At 37.9% G+C, this 17,343-nt stretch overlaps 1 protein-coding gene across 2 annotated transcripts in view; it reads left to right on the forward strand.

Annotated features, from left to right (window-relative positions):
- LASP1 (LIM and SH3 protein 1) overlaps positions 1–17,343 on the forward strand; it is a 55,738-nt gene that overhangs the window by 29,026 nt on the left and 9,369 nt on the right. For both annotated transcript variants that reach the window (XM_039355842.1, XM_039355843.1), the window contains exon 3: positions 4,488–4,572. In XM_039355842.1, the coding sequence (XP_039211776.1) occupies positions 4,488–4,572 (85 nt within the window). The remainder of the gene's footprint in view (positions 1–4,487; positions 4,573–17,343) is intronic.

Raw genomic sequence — 17,343 nt, forward strand, 5'->3', positions numbered from 1 at the left:
TCTTTAAGCTAGAAATGCTTGCTATTGAGAGTATGGGTGAAAAGCAAATGAATTGTTAGATAGATGTTTAAGATAGACACTGTATTTTTTCCCCCTCAAAAGGATGATTACCTTCATTTTCTTTTCAAGGGTATGATTTTTGTAGATTACACTTCAATGTCTATTAGTTGCCACAGTTCATTTTTCTGTTTTCTGTCTTCCTGATTTTTTTTTAATATTTGAGGGTGTCCCAATGACATTTGCTTGAAACCAATTTTGACTAGAACAATTTGTAAATCCTGTAAAAAAAAAAAAAAAAGATAAATACATATTGAAGTCAACTCCTTAGAACAAAGAATTAAAACAGTGGAGATTGTTCTATTCACTCTGTTCAGTGAATAGAGACTAATTCTTGACAAAATACAGAGATTTTCATAGTCTAAGAAAGCAAAGGATAGCCCATAGAAAGAGGGAGCTAAATTTCTACTGTTTCACTATTTTGTACCAGGATATAGAGATTATTTATTCCTAAAACTTAATGATACTATACTGAAAAAGCTCACAGGCATTTTTTTTACTGGTTTAGATACAAAGTTGTGATGCTTGGTTTTGGGCATTCTTAGGTAAATTGAATCAAACATACTTATTTTATATTTATTGAATAAATATTATACAATATTATATTATATTTTAAGACAGGATGAGTTAGCAAGAAAATTGGAAATAGTAATAGGGAAATCTATGCCCCAACCACTGGTGCTGAAGAGGATGAAATTGACCGGTTCTATGAAGCCCTACAGCACCTTATAGAATTAACACCAAAAAATGATGTCCTTATCATCATGGGGGATTGGAATGCTAAGGTAGGAAGCCAAAAGATAACCGGAATAACAGGCAAGTTTGGCCTTGGAGTACAAAATGAAGCAGGGCACAGGCTAATAGAATTTTGTCAAGAGAATACGATGGTCATAACAAACGCTCTTTTCCAACAACCCAAGAGACGGCTCTACACATGGACATCACCAGATGGTCAACATAGAAATCAGATTGACTATGTGCTCTGCAGCCAAAGATGGAGAAGCTGCATACAGTCAGTAAAAACAAGACCAGGAGCTGACTGTGGCTCAGATCATGAGCTTCTCGTTGCAAAATTTAGGCTTAAATTGAAAAAAGTAGGGAAAAGCACTAGGCCACTCAGGTATGAACTAAATCATATTCCTGATGAATATACAGTAGAGGTGACAAATAGATTTAAGGAATTAGATCTGATAGACAGAGTGCCTGAAGAACTATGGATGGAAGTTCGCAACATTGTACAAGAGGTAGCAACTAAAACCATCCCAAAGAAAAAGAAATGCAAGAAAGCAAAATGGCTGTCTGAGGAAGCTTTGCAAATAGCTGAGGAAAGAAGGGAAGCGAAAGGCAAAGGAGAAAGAGAAAGATACACCCAATTGAATGCAGAATTCCAGAGAGTAGCTAGAAGAGATAAGAATGCCTTCTTAAATGAACAGTGCAAAGAAATAGAAGAAAACAACAGAATAGGGAGGACCAGAGATCTCTTCAAGAAAATTGGAGATATGAAGGGAACGTTTCATGCAAAGATGGGCATGATAAAGGACCAAAATGGCAGAGACCTAACAGAGGCAGAAGAGATTAAGAAGAGATGGCAAAACTACACAGAAGAACTATACAAGAATGAGCTTAACATCCCAGATAACCACAATGAGATGGTCACTGACCTCGAACCAGACATCCTAGAATGTGAAGTGAAATGGGCCTTAGAAAATCTGAGCAACAACAAAGCTAGTGGAGGTGACAGTATTCCAGCTGAGCTATTCAAAATCTTAAAAGACGATGCAGTAAAAGTGCTACACTCAATTTGCCAGCAAATTTGGAAAACTCAACAGTGGCCACAGGATTGGAAAAGGTCAGTTTACATTCCAATTCCAAAGAAAGGCAATGCCAAAGAATGTTCAAACTATCGCACCATTGCACTCATTTCACATGCTAGTAAAGTTATGCTTAAAATCCTACAAGCTAGACTCCAGCAGTATGTGGATCGAGAACTACCAGAAGTACAGGCAGGATTTCAAAGAGGCAGAGGAACTAGAGATCAAATTGCCAACATACGCTGGATCATGGAGAAAGCTAGGGAGTTCCAGAAAAACATCTACTTCTGCTTCATTGACTATGCAAAAGCCTTTGATTGTGTGGATCACAACAAATTGTGGCAAGTTCTTAAAGAGATGGGACCATCTCATTTGTCTCTTGAGAAACCTATATGCGGGTCAAGAAGCAACAGTGAGAACCGAACACGGAACCACTGATTGGTTCAAAATTGGAAAAGGAGTCCGGCAAGGCTGTATACTGTTGCCCTGCCTATTTAACTTATATGCAGAGCACATCATGAGAAAGGCAGGGCTAGATGAATCAAAAGTTGGAATTAAGATTGCCGGGAGAAATATCAACAACCTAAGATATGCAGATGATACCACTCTAATGGCAGAAAGTGAAGAGGAACTAAAGAGCCTCTTGATGCAGGTGAAGAAGGAGAGTGCAAAAGTTGGCTTGAAACTCAACATTAAGAAAACCAAAATCATGGCATCCGCCCTCTCAATTCCTGGCAAATAGATGGGGAAGAAATGGAGGTAGTGACAGATTTTATTTTTCTGGGCTCCAAGATCACCTCAGATGGGGACTGCAGCCAAGAAATTAAAAGACGCTTGCTCCTGGGGAGGAAAGCTATGGCAAATCTAGACAGCATTCTAAAAAGCAGAGACATCACCCTGCCAACAAAAGTGCGTATAGTCCAGGCCATGGTTTTCCCAGTTGCAATGTATGGCTGTGAAAGTTGGACCATAAGAAAGGCTGAGCGCAAAAGAATTGAGGCCTTTGAACTATGGTGCTGGAGAAGACTCCTGCGAGTCCCTTGGACTGCAAGGCGTTCAAACCGGTCAGTCCTAGAAGAGATCAACCCCGACTGCTCTTTAGAAGGCCAGATCCTGAAGTTGAAACTCAAGTACTTTGGCCACCTAATGAGAAGGAAGGATTCACTGGAGAAGAGCCTAATGCTGGGAAAGATTGAGGGCAATAGAAGAAGGGGACGACAGAGAATGAGATGGCTGGATGGAGTCACTGAAGCAGTAGGTGTGAATTTAAATGGACTCCAGAAGATGGTAGAGGACAGGAAGACCTGGAGGAATGTTGTCCATGGGGTCGCGATGGGTCGGACATGACTTCACAATTAACAACAACAATGGGAAAATAATTGAAAGATAAGGAATAGAAGATCCTGAGGGGAAGGTAGAAGCTAATTAGAACTGATTGTTGCCTGATTTAGATAATTGGAAAAGAAAGTTCAAATTTTGCCCAAGGACAATACAAACTGATACACAAAATAATATGCAGGTACTGTATTTTCTGGCGTATAAGGCGACCCGGCGTATAAGATGACCCGGCGTATAAGACGACTCCTGACTTCGGCGCTGAGTTGCATGCCTAGAAAGTCGTCTTATTCACTGGAAACTACTGTAATTTCTGGTGTATAAGACAACTCGGCGTCTATGACGACCCCCGACTTCGGCATCCTTTCAACACTTTAGAAAGTCATCTTATACGCCGGAAAATACGGTATATACTTACTTGTTTGTTTTGTTAGTAATATTGGTAAAACTACTGCTTTCTTGCCACTGAAATTTTGTTCATTTACTGTTTATTTTATTAGAGCTTGTTTACAAGTTTGGCCTTGTAGCATTGAGTTAGAAGTTTGGTTGTTTGTTTTTTTTTAAAGGAAAATGGTTCTAAACAATTTCATAGGACCTACTTAAGGACCTACTTAATTATCTGTAGTACCTTAATCATAAGAATATCTTTTTTATTTCTTTGTAAATTCCTTGTAGTTTTAATTGCTCATTGGTAATAACCTTGATCATCTAATATTAGTTAATAAGCAGCTAATTTTCTCCAAGTCGCTGTTATAAGCTGTCTCTTTTCGTGCAACATACATACACCATTTTGGCACTGTTATAACTCATAGAAGGGTGATATGCAGATAATAAATCAAGCTATAACATTCCTTGCAGTTGCTTCATTTATTAGCAGATTGATATATTATGCATCCATGAAAATTGAATGCTATATAAAAGAACATAAGGCTGATTGCTGAAGTGGTACAAAATGCAGCAACTACATATGATTTCAGTAATAAGGATTGAGATTTTAGGAAAACTGAATTTTTGATAGAAAATATATTAATAGAACAATATGTTTATTGCATTTAAGTGTACAGGACTAATTTTTAATAAATTAAAGTTTGAGATTAATAAATTATAAATATTCTGTAATGGATATAAATACCTTGAATTGCTAATGAATGCTCATAATTTATTCAGAAGCCAAAAATGAAGGAAACCTAGAAAGAGGAATAACTAGTACTGCTTCCTTAAATATTTATTGGCCAATTCAGATTAAGATTAGACACAATTCTGCTTTATTTATTTATTTTACAGACATTATCCAAAGCAGTCCTTCACTATGGTGGCTGACACTCCAGAGAACCTGCGCCTTAAGCAGCAGAGTGAACTTCAGAGTCAGGTAAGGCTGCAGGTTGCTGTTAGCACTTGCATTCTACCAAGCCATACTCAAAGAAGACTTTAATGAAGAAGTCAATATTTTAAAAAGAGGACAAGGCTTGATGCTTAAAAATCAGAGCTGCTTTATTTTTCTCATGTTACCAGAAGAAAAAAATATTTCAGAAATGAAGTAAAATATAAGCTGTCAACTCTACAAGCATATAACACTTATGATACAACACATGAAGGATAGTATTAAAACTAGCTCAGGAATCTAGAGCATGAAAGTACAGTTTTGAAAGTCCTTATATACCTACTAAGAATGAGAAAGATGAATCAAGGTATAAACATGGCAGATAATTTAAGTTATGAAGAAGTGGGGTGATATGTGTAGAGATAAAACAGCATAGAGTAATAGGATTGAGAAGATTCTCAACCTGAAAGAGGAAATCAACTATTCAGTGTTGAGGACTTTACCTTGTGGATTCTCAAGAGTAGCAATAGTGAAGCTCTGGCTCTATTAGTGCTTTGCCTCAGTCTCATTTATAAATGTGTAGAGTCATGCCATAGAGCAAAACTAGATAAAGAACTGTAAAACCTTTGCATATTAGGAATGCAAAGTATGCATTTGAATGCAGAAATAAATTCCTTATAGTGTTAATAAAATCCAATTTTATTCCTAAATCATCATGCAAGATTTATCTCGATGTTGTTCAGTACTAGGCTTAGTTAGCCAAACCATCTGTATTTATATTCTTTTGCAATAAAGATAAGAATGCATGTTAAAATCTGCATATCAAACAAGAAATAGTCTGGTTACATTTAAAGACTAATAGAGTACAGTAGCCCTCAACTTACGATCACCATTGGGAATAAAATGGAAATTTTGTCATAGTTGGGTGCAGTTATAAATGTGACCAGGCCTGATTTTACAGCTGTTTTTACTAAGTTCATAAGGGAATCGCATGATCATTAAATGACTCCAGCTTCCCCAATTGACTGATTTTGTTGAAAACCAAACGGGAAAGTCACACATATTGTGATCATGTGACTGCAGGATATTGCAACTAGTTGGAAATGCAAGCCAGTTGCCAGGTGCTTGAATTGTGTTCATGTGACATTGGGAATGCAGCAGTTATAAGTGTGAGGATAGGTCAGTGATGGCGAACCTTTTAGAGACCGAGTGCCCCAAAACTGCCTCCCGCTCCGTCTCCCACCCTGCCTGCTCCGCCCACCCACTGCCCCACCCACCACAGGACCATGCACTGCCTCCATGGCCCACTGCAGCAGATCACCCAGGCAGCTCTGCAGTGCCATGGCAGCCACGCCTTCCACCAACACCCCACAGCATCATCTGCACGCTATGGGGCGTAAGGGAGGAATCTTGTCCCTGCTGCTTGGCAATGTCTTTGGCTGTGCTGCTCTGTGCGGGCCGCGCCCAGGGGCAACTTTCCTCTACGGGGGCTGCTGGTGAGGGGGCCATGGGGGGAGGTGGGGCTGGGGCAACAGTGCACTTGCCCACAGACAGGGCTTCGAGTGCCACCTCTGGCATGCATGCCATAGGTTCGTCACCACTGGGATAGGTTATAAATCACTTTTTCCTAGGACATTGTAACTTTAAATGAGCGGTCATAAGCCTGTATTCCGCTTATAAAATTTACTGCATAAATTGGGTAAGTTATTGTCTTTCATTGTTAGATGCAAGTAGCTGCCTCATGCTGAACTAGCTGCCAATATAGTTAGTTATTCCCCCTAAACCTCCCACTTAAAGATCATATTATAAACTGCTGTGTTCCATGTGCTAGGAAGGTTTCTCATAAAACCTTCATTTCTTCATTTACAATGCTTACAATGAGACAACTTTGTTTAGTGAGAAAGAGGAAGCAGTTATAAAGGAAATAGATTTGATAGAGATTTCTTTTTCAGCGAGTGGATCCCTGTAGCAATGGAACAATATTTTACAAGGTCTAATAACACACTACATCTCTAAAGTTCTTCTTTATATAGGTTATAATTACTTCACTTTTTGTCTTTTTTGATCAAGCCTCAATAATTTTGCCATTAATAATTTTCTCTGATTTAAAAGAACATTTAGTAGCTAGCCATAGAACTTGTAATTATAGGCTTGTTAATATGCATTATCCTATATGCATTTCTTGCTCTGTTTTTATAGTGTCCCTTTCATATAAAACTTCCTTATTTTTTTCCTTGTTTCCCTATTCCCTTTGTTCTAAATGTAAATCCAGACGTAAGCTGAAACTTGGTGAATTATTAGACAAAGTCATTGATGCTATAAGCTCCTGATTATGATTTGAAATTTTGAGCGCATGCTAGTAGATGTTCTCTACCAGCACAAATTCATGGATGCGGGTAATTGCAAGTCAGAAAACAACTATTTATTAAAAAGCTTCCCTGATGCTTCCTATTATCCCTAGCTTGCTTTTGGTTATTTTTTTCTCAAAGGTTTTCTCAACCTTTGTTCAGGTTATGTGGATAACCTTCTGAACAAAGCATTGAGATCCAGTCAGCCAATATTCTTATTTTTGAAGTATACAATACAATACATAGAAGAAAGATTAGAACAACGAGTAAAGTCCACTTTCTATTATTTATCCCTGTGCTAGCTAAATAAATACGGTTTTATTCAGTTCAGTTATGTTATTTATCAATTATTTCTCTCCAGTTCTTCCTCTTTAAACCTGCCTTCTAATTATATTTGATACTCCATATTCTGTTTATTTTGTTTTATAGCTGGATTTCATGCCCCACAAGCCCGGTTGTTAATGAAATGTTGATTTAACCCTGGGAGAGGACTGAGTACATGCTCTTGATCATTGTTTGCAAATTCATGGAAATATTTTTAGTTTTCATGTTTTCATAAGTGCTCTGCTCTTGACGTGTTAAACCTCATATAGATCTGCTTTCAGGAAAGAGGTTGAACTTTAAGTTCCTGTAGCTGACTGTCCTCACTGCGGATCCAGGGTATGAGCATTGTAACAAGTAACTATATTTTTCTGGGGATGCCTTTATTACAGAAGCTATTATATATATTGTCATAAATTAAGTTGTAGGAAAGAAATAACTGAGAAATAGTTCTCTTTTATCTTTCCTATACTGTTGCTGTGTAGTATCTGACAGATTAATGAGAAACAAAATATCTTTGTTCCAATATGATTTCTGTACTACCTGATTTGATCATTGCTCAATGCTGGTTTTTCATTGGAAGATTAATGTGATTCACTGTTATCTTAAAATAACTGATTTTTAATTCCATTTCCTCTGTCCAGTTGTGGTGGCTGGGAGAAATTAATAATTCAATAAAGTGTTAAGGTATCTTGGAGGGAGATCATTGCAGAGCACAGCAAAATTACCGAGACTTCTCTTTATGTGGTCATACCAAAGCTTAGTGAGGATAGTTGAATGTGCCTATTTATTTTGTATTTAAGTATTTACATTGTTAGCAAATTTATTACAACTTTTCCTCCTAAAAACAGAAATATGAAATCCCATAAAATAATTCACATTAGCTCTCACTAACCTTACCCCTCATTAATAAGGACATTAGTAAAAGACTGCTTTTGTTTGTATTATCTTTGTGCTTTTATTTTCCATTGCTGTACTCAGCCAGTTTTTCATAGCCACTTCTCATATATTCATTTGGTCTGTAAGGTAGATGCTAAATGGCTTTTTCTTTCACAACACTTTGTTATATTTTTATAGGTTGTTTTGAATTTGGAAATACACAATGTACAAATGATACGCAGTACAAATGGTTGAGTTCAAGTAACAATACAGTGAGGGGAAAAATTATTTGATCCCCAGCTGATTTTGTACATTTGCCCACTGACAAAGAAATGCTGAGTCTATAAATTTTAATGGTAGGTTTATTTTAACAGTGAGAGACAGAATAATAACAAAAAATCCAGAAAACGATATTTCAAAAAAGTTATAAATTGATTTGCATTTTAAGGAGTGAAATAAGTATTTGATCCCCTATCAAACAGCAAGATTTCTGGCTCCCAGATGTCTTTTATACGGTAACGAGCTGAGATTAGGAGCACTCTCTTAAAGGGAGTCCTCCTAATTTCAGCTTGTTACCTGTATGAAACACACCTGTCCACAGAAGCAATCAATCAATCAGATTCTAAACTCTCCACCATGACCAAGACCAAACAGCTGTCCAAGGATGTCAGGGACAAGATTATAGACCTACACAAGGCTGGAATGGGTTACAAGACTATTGCCAAGCAGCTTGGTGAGAAGGTGACAACAGTTGGTGCAATTATTCACAAATGGAAGAAACACAAAATAACTATCACTCTCCCTCAGTCTGGGGCTCCATGCAAGATCTCACCTCATGGAGTTTCAATGATCATGAGAACGGTGAGGAATCAGCCCAGAACTACACGGGAGGATCTCATCAATGATCTCAAGGCAGCTATAACCATAGTTACCAAGAAAACAATGGGTAACACACTACGCCATGAAGGACTGAAATCCTGCAGCGCCCACAAGCTCCCCCTACTCAAGAAAGCATATGTACAGGCCTGTCTGAAGTTTGCCAATGAACATCAGAATGATTCAGAGGAGAACTGGGTGAAAGTATTGTGGTCAGATGAGACTAAAATCGAGCTCTTTGGCATCAACTCAACTCGCCCTGTTTGGAGGAGAAGGAGTGTTGCCTCTGACCCCAAGAACACTATCCCCACCATCAAACATGGAGGTGAAACATTATGCTTTGGGAGTTTTTTTCTGCTAAGGGGACAGGACAACTTCATTGCAATAAAGGGACGATGGACGGGGCCATGTACCGTCAAATCTTGGGTGAGAATCTCCTTCCCTCAGCCAGGGCATTGAAAATGGGTCGTGGATGGGTATTCCAGCAGGACAGTGACCCAAAACACACAACCAAGGCAACAAAGGAGTGGCTCAAGAAGAAGCACATTAAGGTCCTGGAGTGGCCTAGTCAGTCTCCAGACCGTAATCCCATAGAAACTCTGTGGAAGGAGCTACCGAACGTCAGCCTCGAAACCTTAATGACTTGGAGAGGATTTGCAAAGAGGAGTGGGACAAAATCCCTCCTGAGAAGTATGCAAACCTGGTGGTCGACTACAAGAAATGTCTGAGCTCTGTGATTGCCAAAAAGAGTTTTCCCACCAAGTACTAAATCGTCTTTTGTGAAGAGGTCAAATACTTATTTTGAAACGCATTTTTCAGGACTTTTTATTGTTGTTCTGGCCCTCACTGTTAAAATAAACCTACCATTAAAATTATGGACTGATCATTTGTTTTTCAGTGGACAAACTTACAAAATCAGCAGGGGATCAAATATTTTTTCCCTCACTGTATACCAAAGTAGCATCAATACCTGTATATTATCTCTGTGCTTGATTTGGTGCAAAAATTAGATATATTTTAATGAAAACTTCAGGATTTAAAACCAAGAGGGTTTAGAATCTAAATATTGATTACATGTTATTCCATTTGGTAGCTACTGGACCTTTTCTCTAACAACGTCTGGAACTGAAGTAATGATGCTGAGGGCTCCTACTACAGACAGTTTTGCTTCTTTATTTTGAGTAGCTGAGAAGGCGTAACTAGTTCCGATAGCTTGCCAAAAACACACAATTATCTTCTGTGTAAGTAAACAAGTCCTCCAGCTGGATTAATTTTAACGCCTGCAGCCCACAGATGACTGTAAAATAAGAATGTTTATTTCCTGTGGTCTTGGTTTACTAAATGTGGAAAACTGCAGTTTGGGGGAAAGAAAATAGACAATAATTTCAGGCTAAACAGCACCTGAAAGTTGAAAATTCTATATTTGTTCTTCTGTAAAAGAGGATGTCCAATTTTAAGCACCTATCCATTTTTGTAGCAGTATATTGTAGAAAGAATCCTACAGTAGTGCTTAAGGGTTTGTGAATCCTTTTGAATTTTCAGTATCTCTTCATAAATATGATCTAAGGCATGATATGTAACACCCACAAGCCCTTAAACTGGATAAAGAGAACACAAATAAATGAGACAAAAATATTATACTTGTTTATTTATTTATTGAGGAAAATGATCCAAAGCTATTTGTGTGTTGCAAAGGTATGTCAACTTCTAGGATTATTTGAAGGGGAAGTTAGAACCAGATGTTTCAATCATTGAGTTGATAATCAAATATGGGTGTGGGAGACCTTGCCTTGAATTCTCAATAATCATTATCAAAGTCTGATCTTTACAACACAGTTTGTGGAAGTGTTTCATGGCTTAAACTAAGGAGATTTCTCAGGACCTTCAAAAAAATCAATTGTTGATGCTTGTAGGCTGTAAAAAGTTATAAAACTATATCCAAAGAACTTGGGGTCACACAGTATAATGGAGGCAATTCAATACCTTTGGTATCCTCCCAGGAGCAGTCAATCAACCATCATCACATCAAGAGCAAAATACATAATGCTCCAGGAGATCTCAAATGCCTAAGGTATTAAAGACCTCTCGTGTGTTGGCAAATGTCAGAGAATACCGAACAATGGTATCCATGGCAGAGTTGCAAGGAGAAAGCCACTACTCTCCAAAAAGAAATTGCTCCCCATTTACATTTTGCAAAAATCCACATGGATAAATCAGAAAGCTATTGTAAGAATGTTCTGTGGATGGAGATCAAAAATAGATGATTTTGCTTAAATAAAAAGTGTTACATTGGCAAAAGGCAAGATTGTATTCCAGTAAAAGAACTTTATCCCATCTGTGAAATACAGTGGTGGCAGAATCATGGTTTGGGCCTACATTGCTGCTTCTAGAGTAGGGATCACCAACCCCCAGTCTATGGACCAGCATGCCAGCAACCGGCCCGCACAAATAACCAAACCCCATCCATGGATATGGTCAGCACACAAAACCACACCTACTCCGGTCCATGGAAAAACCTCTCCTCACATAACCGATCCCTGATGCCCAAAAGATTGGGGATCTCTGTTCTAGAGTCTAGACCAAGACAGCTTGCCTTCACTGATAAAACTATGAATTCTGAATTGTACCAGCAGCAAAATGTCATGGTGTCTGTCTGTGAATTGAAGCTCAAAGAAAGTACATGATGCAGGCAGACGGAAACACACAAGTCTATTTCTAAAAAATGACTAAAGCAGAAGAAAGTTGATGTTTTAGAATGACCAAGTCAAAGTCCTGACTTCAATCCTATAGACATGTTTTAGAAGGACCTTAAGTGGGCAAATCAAGCTAGGAAGCCCTCCAACATCCTTGGGATAAAATTATTTTTGGGGAGGTACGAGCTAAAATTTCTTCAAGCCAATATACCTAATATCAACAGTTATCTGAAATGGTTATTGCTGCCAATTACTGAAAGTTCACATACTTTTGACTTAAACAAATATGTAGCTTTGATCAGTTTCCTCAATAAATCAATGAACATATGATGTAATTTTTTCACTCATTTTTTTTATTCTATTTAACTAGCTTTAGACTTGGGTCATATTCATGCAGAAGTATTGAAAATTGAAAAGGGTTCTCAAACTGTTAAGCACCACTATATATTGCTGATAGACCATCTTTCCTGCAAAATAAATTTGGAGTGATTTATTACATAGTTATTTTCTGTGCAACCAAAACTCAGCCTGTAACATGATTTTTGTATTGAAGTTCTTTTTAAAAATACAACCAAATGAATAATGCAAATATAGGTGATAATCACTACCTGACCATTCATTTTCTGTGATAGTTACCTGACAGTACAGAATCTGTAATTTAAGTCAGCTGATGTTAATAGATGCATTTCAAGGAACAATTAGTCTTTTTTATAGATGTTTTTATTCCACCATTATTATTTTACAAATAACTTAAGGCCAGTGTCACACACTCAGCCTAACTCACCTCACAAAGTTGTTGCTATTGGGAAAATAGGAGGAGGAAGGAATATTAGGTATATTCACCCTTTAAGTTATCTACAAAAATAATAAAGGTGAAATAAAAAAGATCTAAAAACAGATCTAAGTATTGGTTCCCATAAATGCATCCATTAACATAATTTAAATTCATTTAAATGGATATTTAAATTCAATTACTGATACCATATTGGCAGGTAATTCCTAGAAAATAAGTGGTCTTAGCTAATGAAAATATTTTTAGCATGGTCTGTCCCTAAATGATGTGTTATAAAGCATGACATCACACGACCACACCACTTAGCTTTGCCAAATAGCAGCAGTCCAGGCTTGGTCCATCCCAGCCCTGAGCCTGGTTTCTTCCAAAGAAAGGGACTGCCTTCCCTTAAACTCCCCCCAACTGCCCATTCCCCTGTGGTGTCCATTTGGCTGCTGGCACCGTGCCTGATTGGGAATGTGGCTCTGGGACTGCTTGCCCTGCTGCATCTCAAGGGCTTCTTGGTGCACTGTGGCTCTGAAGCCCTAAGCCATAGCATAGTGTGAAGCTGCAACCAGTCCTAGAAGCCCAACTCTTCCCAATCTGGCCCAGCAGCACAATGCAAATCCGCTGTTTCCACAATGTGGTAGGAAGCTGCCTCACTTTGGGAAATCCCAATGTCGTTGTCTAGCTGTTTTTGCCACCCTCAACTTCAAGGCTTCTGCTGTCCTATACTCTACAGTATTGGGTGAGTCCAGATATGGTTATATATTCTACATTTTATTCTTTTTTTTTAAGCAAAACTTTGAATTAAAAAAGATTGGAGGCAGTGGCCTATGTAACTAATTAAAATATGTGCCCAGTATGTGTTGTTTTGTTTCCTTTAGGGTTAGGCTAAATTGCAGGAAATCATTATTGTTTTCACCTTATTTTTTAAATTTGAATGATTTTTTTCATATTATTAAGAATCATGTTTGCTTTTTTAATGAAACTTAAGATGATCTAAATGCTGGATTGAATTTGCATGCTGTATCAAGATGCTTGTTCCTGAGTATTCCCATTTATTTTAAAATTGGAGTGAAAATTTGGGAATCCTGATTTAAAAAATGGGAAGTTTGATAGACTTCCACTGCTTTGTAACTGAAGCTGCTGTGAAGAGAAGGAATGGGGGAGAGAATTCACTACATAACTGTTTGTTAGCTGGTGAATTGAATTACCTCACTGAGGGATTGATGGCTGCTGTCCCCACTCTTTTGACTTCCCCCAGTTAGTCCCATTTTTCTTTTCAGCATTATACTCCCACCATCCTCGTTTTAACAGCTTATAATAGCCCGCATTAAGCAGGACATGGGAAAGAGCTACCCAGCTTGCCTGACTCACTTATGTCTAGCCTTCTACAGCAAAAAAGTTGAGTCGATTCCAGCTGAGTACCCATAAAAGGACAAAGAAAACTGAAAGCCAGCCTTGTCTATTTCCTCTGTTTGCTTGCAACAGACTTGTTGCTTCATCCTCGGCACCAGAGGAATGTCTCCCTTTTTCTATATAGTTTGCGTATCTTCACTAGGGATTACATTTGTTTCTTATTTTTTTCCTTCTATGATTAATATAGTAACTCACTTCCAATATGCTTTCATAATCTTGTCTGTAACAATAAAAATTGGGGAGATTTAAATTCCCATGTTAAAGCATGGGACAAAGGAAACAAGGATTCTGTAAGGCAGTGATGGCGAACCTTTTAGAGAGCGAGTGCCCAAACTGCAACCCAAAACCCACATGCATTGTGGGGTGCTGAGTGGGTGTGGCCCATTGGGTGGGTGTGGCCAATTGCGTGGGCACGGCTGTGGTGGTAATGGCAAACTGGGTGGGACTAAAAAGTTCAATCAATCAATTCCAGCTTTGCAAGATATTTTTTTTTCCCACAAGAAGTTGAAATTGACTTTTTTTTTGTACACGGCAGCGGAGGCCTAAAGCAAAAAGGGTTTATAAAACCCAGCTGAAGGCCTAGGACTGGGGCGACGGCGCACATGCCCACAGAGAGGGCTCTGAGTGCCGCCTCTGGCACCCGTGCCATAGGTTTGCCACCACTGCTGTTAGGGTTTGGTTGTTGTTAGTTGCAAAGTGTGTCCGACCCATCGCAAAATTATAAAGGAGCAGAATGTCTTATGAAATACCTTCAGAAGACATTTCATTGATAATAACTCTAATTAGTTAATGAGAGTAATAATTCTCTCTCGCACATTAACAACATCATATACCTGTTGTCAGTCACATCGTCATAATTTTTGTTTCCTACAAATATAAGTTTATGATTATAATGAAAGATGCATAAGAAATAGTAAGAAATCTGCAGATAAGTGTAAAGAACCCAAAGGGTATATCTTTCTACTTTCCTGTTACTGGCTGTTGTAATGACTTACAAGACAACCATACAAGTTGCTTGTCTCGTATGGTAAACTAGATATAGCTTAGGGCTATATCATTTAAACCCTTTCCCTTGCTAAACTTTAATGCCTTGATATACTTTGACTTAGAGAAGTGTCTGTTTTCTTTCCCTGGTTTGATGAAATCACTTAGCACTAAATTCTCTTCTGGCAGGCAGGTATTAAGTGTTGAATATAAGGGGTCACAGATCTGAAATTTTTGGAATATTTTTTCTGAGTGCTGGGCATCCCTTTCTACAAGAAAATTGGGAATAGAAGCCCCTAAAACATGGGTTGAAACTCTGATAACTTTACAGATAGGAGATTAGTGAATTTTGGTTAGAGGTGAATATATCTGGAGGAAAATAACTTATTTTTAAGTATGTGTGGTTCAGGCTGATGGCAACAAAAGTTTTACTGATAGAAAGACAACTTGGATTGTGCAACAGCATGTGGGTTTTTAAGTTTCCTAAAATTCCTCAGGAGTAGAACTGAAAACAGGAGTATAAAGAGAAATTTAATAAAACAATAGTGTGAACTGATGTATTGTGCAAATGATGAATGCTTGCAACATTTGATTTGCATATTTCTGAAAATATTGCTGTCCTTTTGTCAAATGATCGTAGTATTGCCTCTGTGTAAAATGACAAGTTTCAGATATTTTTAAACCAATCCAAAGATTTCATTTTTTCTGCTCTACCTGTCCTATTATGGGAACAGCTAAACTTACAATAACATGTTTAGAAACATACAATACTTTTCTGACATCTTTCACTAAGAAGTGTTCTCATTGGAGCTGCTTTTGCATTGCCTCCAAACTCTGGATACCCTAATACTCCTTAAAATGCAAAAACTTCTTTACCTTTTGTTAAAATTGCTCTTTTGAGTTGGGTTTCTTAAACTTTTTTTCCTTCTATTCAGTCATGACCAATGAAGACTGCCTGAATAGGTCTTGTAGTTTTCTTGGCAAGGTTTTTCAGAAGTGGCTTGCCATTGCCTCCTTCCTACAGCTGAGCAAAAATGATTAATCAAAGGCCAACTAGCTTGCTTCATGCCTAAGGCAGGAATAGAATTCATAGTCTTCCAGTTTCTAGTTTGATGCCTTAACCACTATACTAAACTGGTTCAAACTAGTATTAGTTGTCTGTATTGACATGCACTCTTCTCAGTTTCACAGTTTAGATTTAGAAAACTGCTTGCAGCTGTGATTGTCTTTTTGCTGTCTGAGAACAAGGCTCTCTCTCCCTCTCTCCCTTTGTTGACTCCACAGAGAGCAATAGCAAATCTGTTTACATTCATCAGAAAGTTGCTCTGAACACTGAGAATTTTTTAGGTAAATAACTTTTAAGCTGGTATTCAGGTGTGTATGTTATGATTTTCTTGATATTTTGGACAGAGATCTTCAGGAAAATCTACAACTCACCAGAAGTGAACCATTATTTACTTTAGAATATATATTATGCTAATATGGGGAAATTTTACAGGCATATATGGCATTCTAGCTTAGTTACTGATTAAGAAAGTCTTAAACTCAGCTTCTAGGGATATAGTGAATTTCCTCTTCAAGCTGTATTGAGATAGATAGAGGTAAGGGAGATTTTAAACATATGAATCTATCTGAGTATTGCAAAGTTATATCTGTCAAGAAACTTGGTTTTAACATCTCTGATCTCTGCAAATATAATTCAGTATGTCTCTTTAATTTGTCCAATTGCATTGTTAAATCAATTTTCAAAATGCATGCATTTAAAATTCTCTTCTACATGAATTGGTTGAAAGAAAGTAATAATTTAACAAAATGGGTGCATTCAAGGCCAAGGGGAACTGACTGAAACCCTTTGATAGGAATGTATTTCCATAACAAGCCAACCTCCTTACTAAGCCATATTAATTTACAAGAAAGCAGAGTATAATATGTTGCTTTTGTAAACAGGTTTGTATCTATTTTCCATATTAAAAAAGGTTTAGCAATTTTAGCAATTGGTAGCATTTGACTGAACTTTCCTAGTCTCAAATATTAATCAGTGTTTGGAATGGGTCATTGGGAAGCTTTCTGTAGGCTAGAGAGAAGTTTAAAATGCAGCCTGGAAGAAGGTAAAGGCAAACTATAGGTTGTCTTTGATTTCTGTCCACAATTAGGATAAGAATTTATGCCATAATGTGGTCATAAAGTGGTGGCATCACTTGACTGCTTTGCTTAGCAATGGCTATCTCAGCAGTCCCCATTGAGAACAGGTTGTTAACCAAGGACCTACTCCAATCCAAGCCATTTCAGCCTTGGTTCATCCCAGCTTTGAGCCTGGTTTCTCCCAAGATAAGGGACTATCTTCCTTCAATTCCTACCAACTGCTGAAGGTCAGGTAGGGTGGAAGGGACCGTATTGTGCAGGAAGCTGAAAAGGCATAGATGGGGAGATAATATGTGGGTGAGGGGAGTTGATCCTAAGTAGGGAATGAGCTATCAAGTACCCAAATTTTGATCATGTGACTGCAGGAGCATTGCAGTCTCAA

Source organism: Crotalus tigris, unplaced genomic scaffold, assembly GCF_016545835.1.
Source record: "Crotalus tigris isolate CLP2741 ecotype Arizona unplaced genomic scaffold, ASM1654583v1 scf7180000018762.419966263:882430, whole genome shotgun sequence".
NCBI lineage: Eukaryota > Metazoa > Chordata > Lepidosauria > Squamata > Viperidae > Crotalus > Crotalus tigris.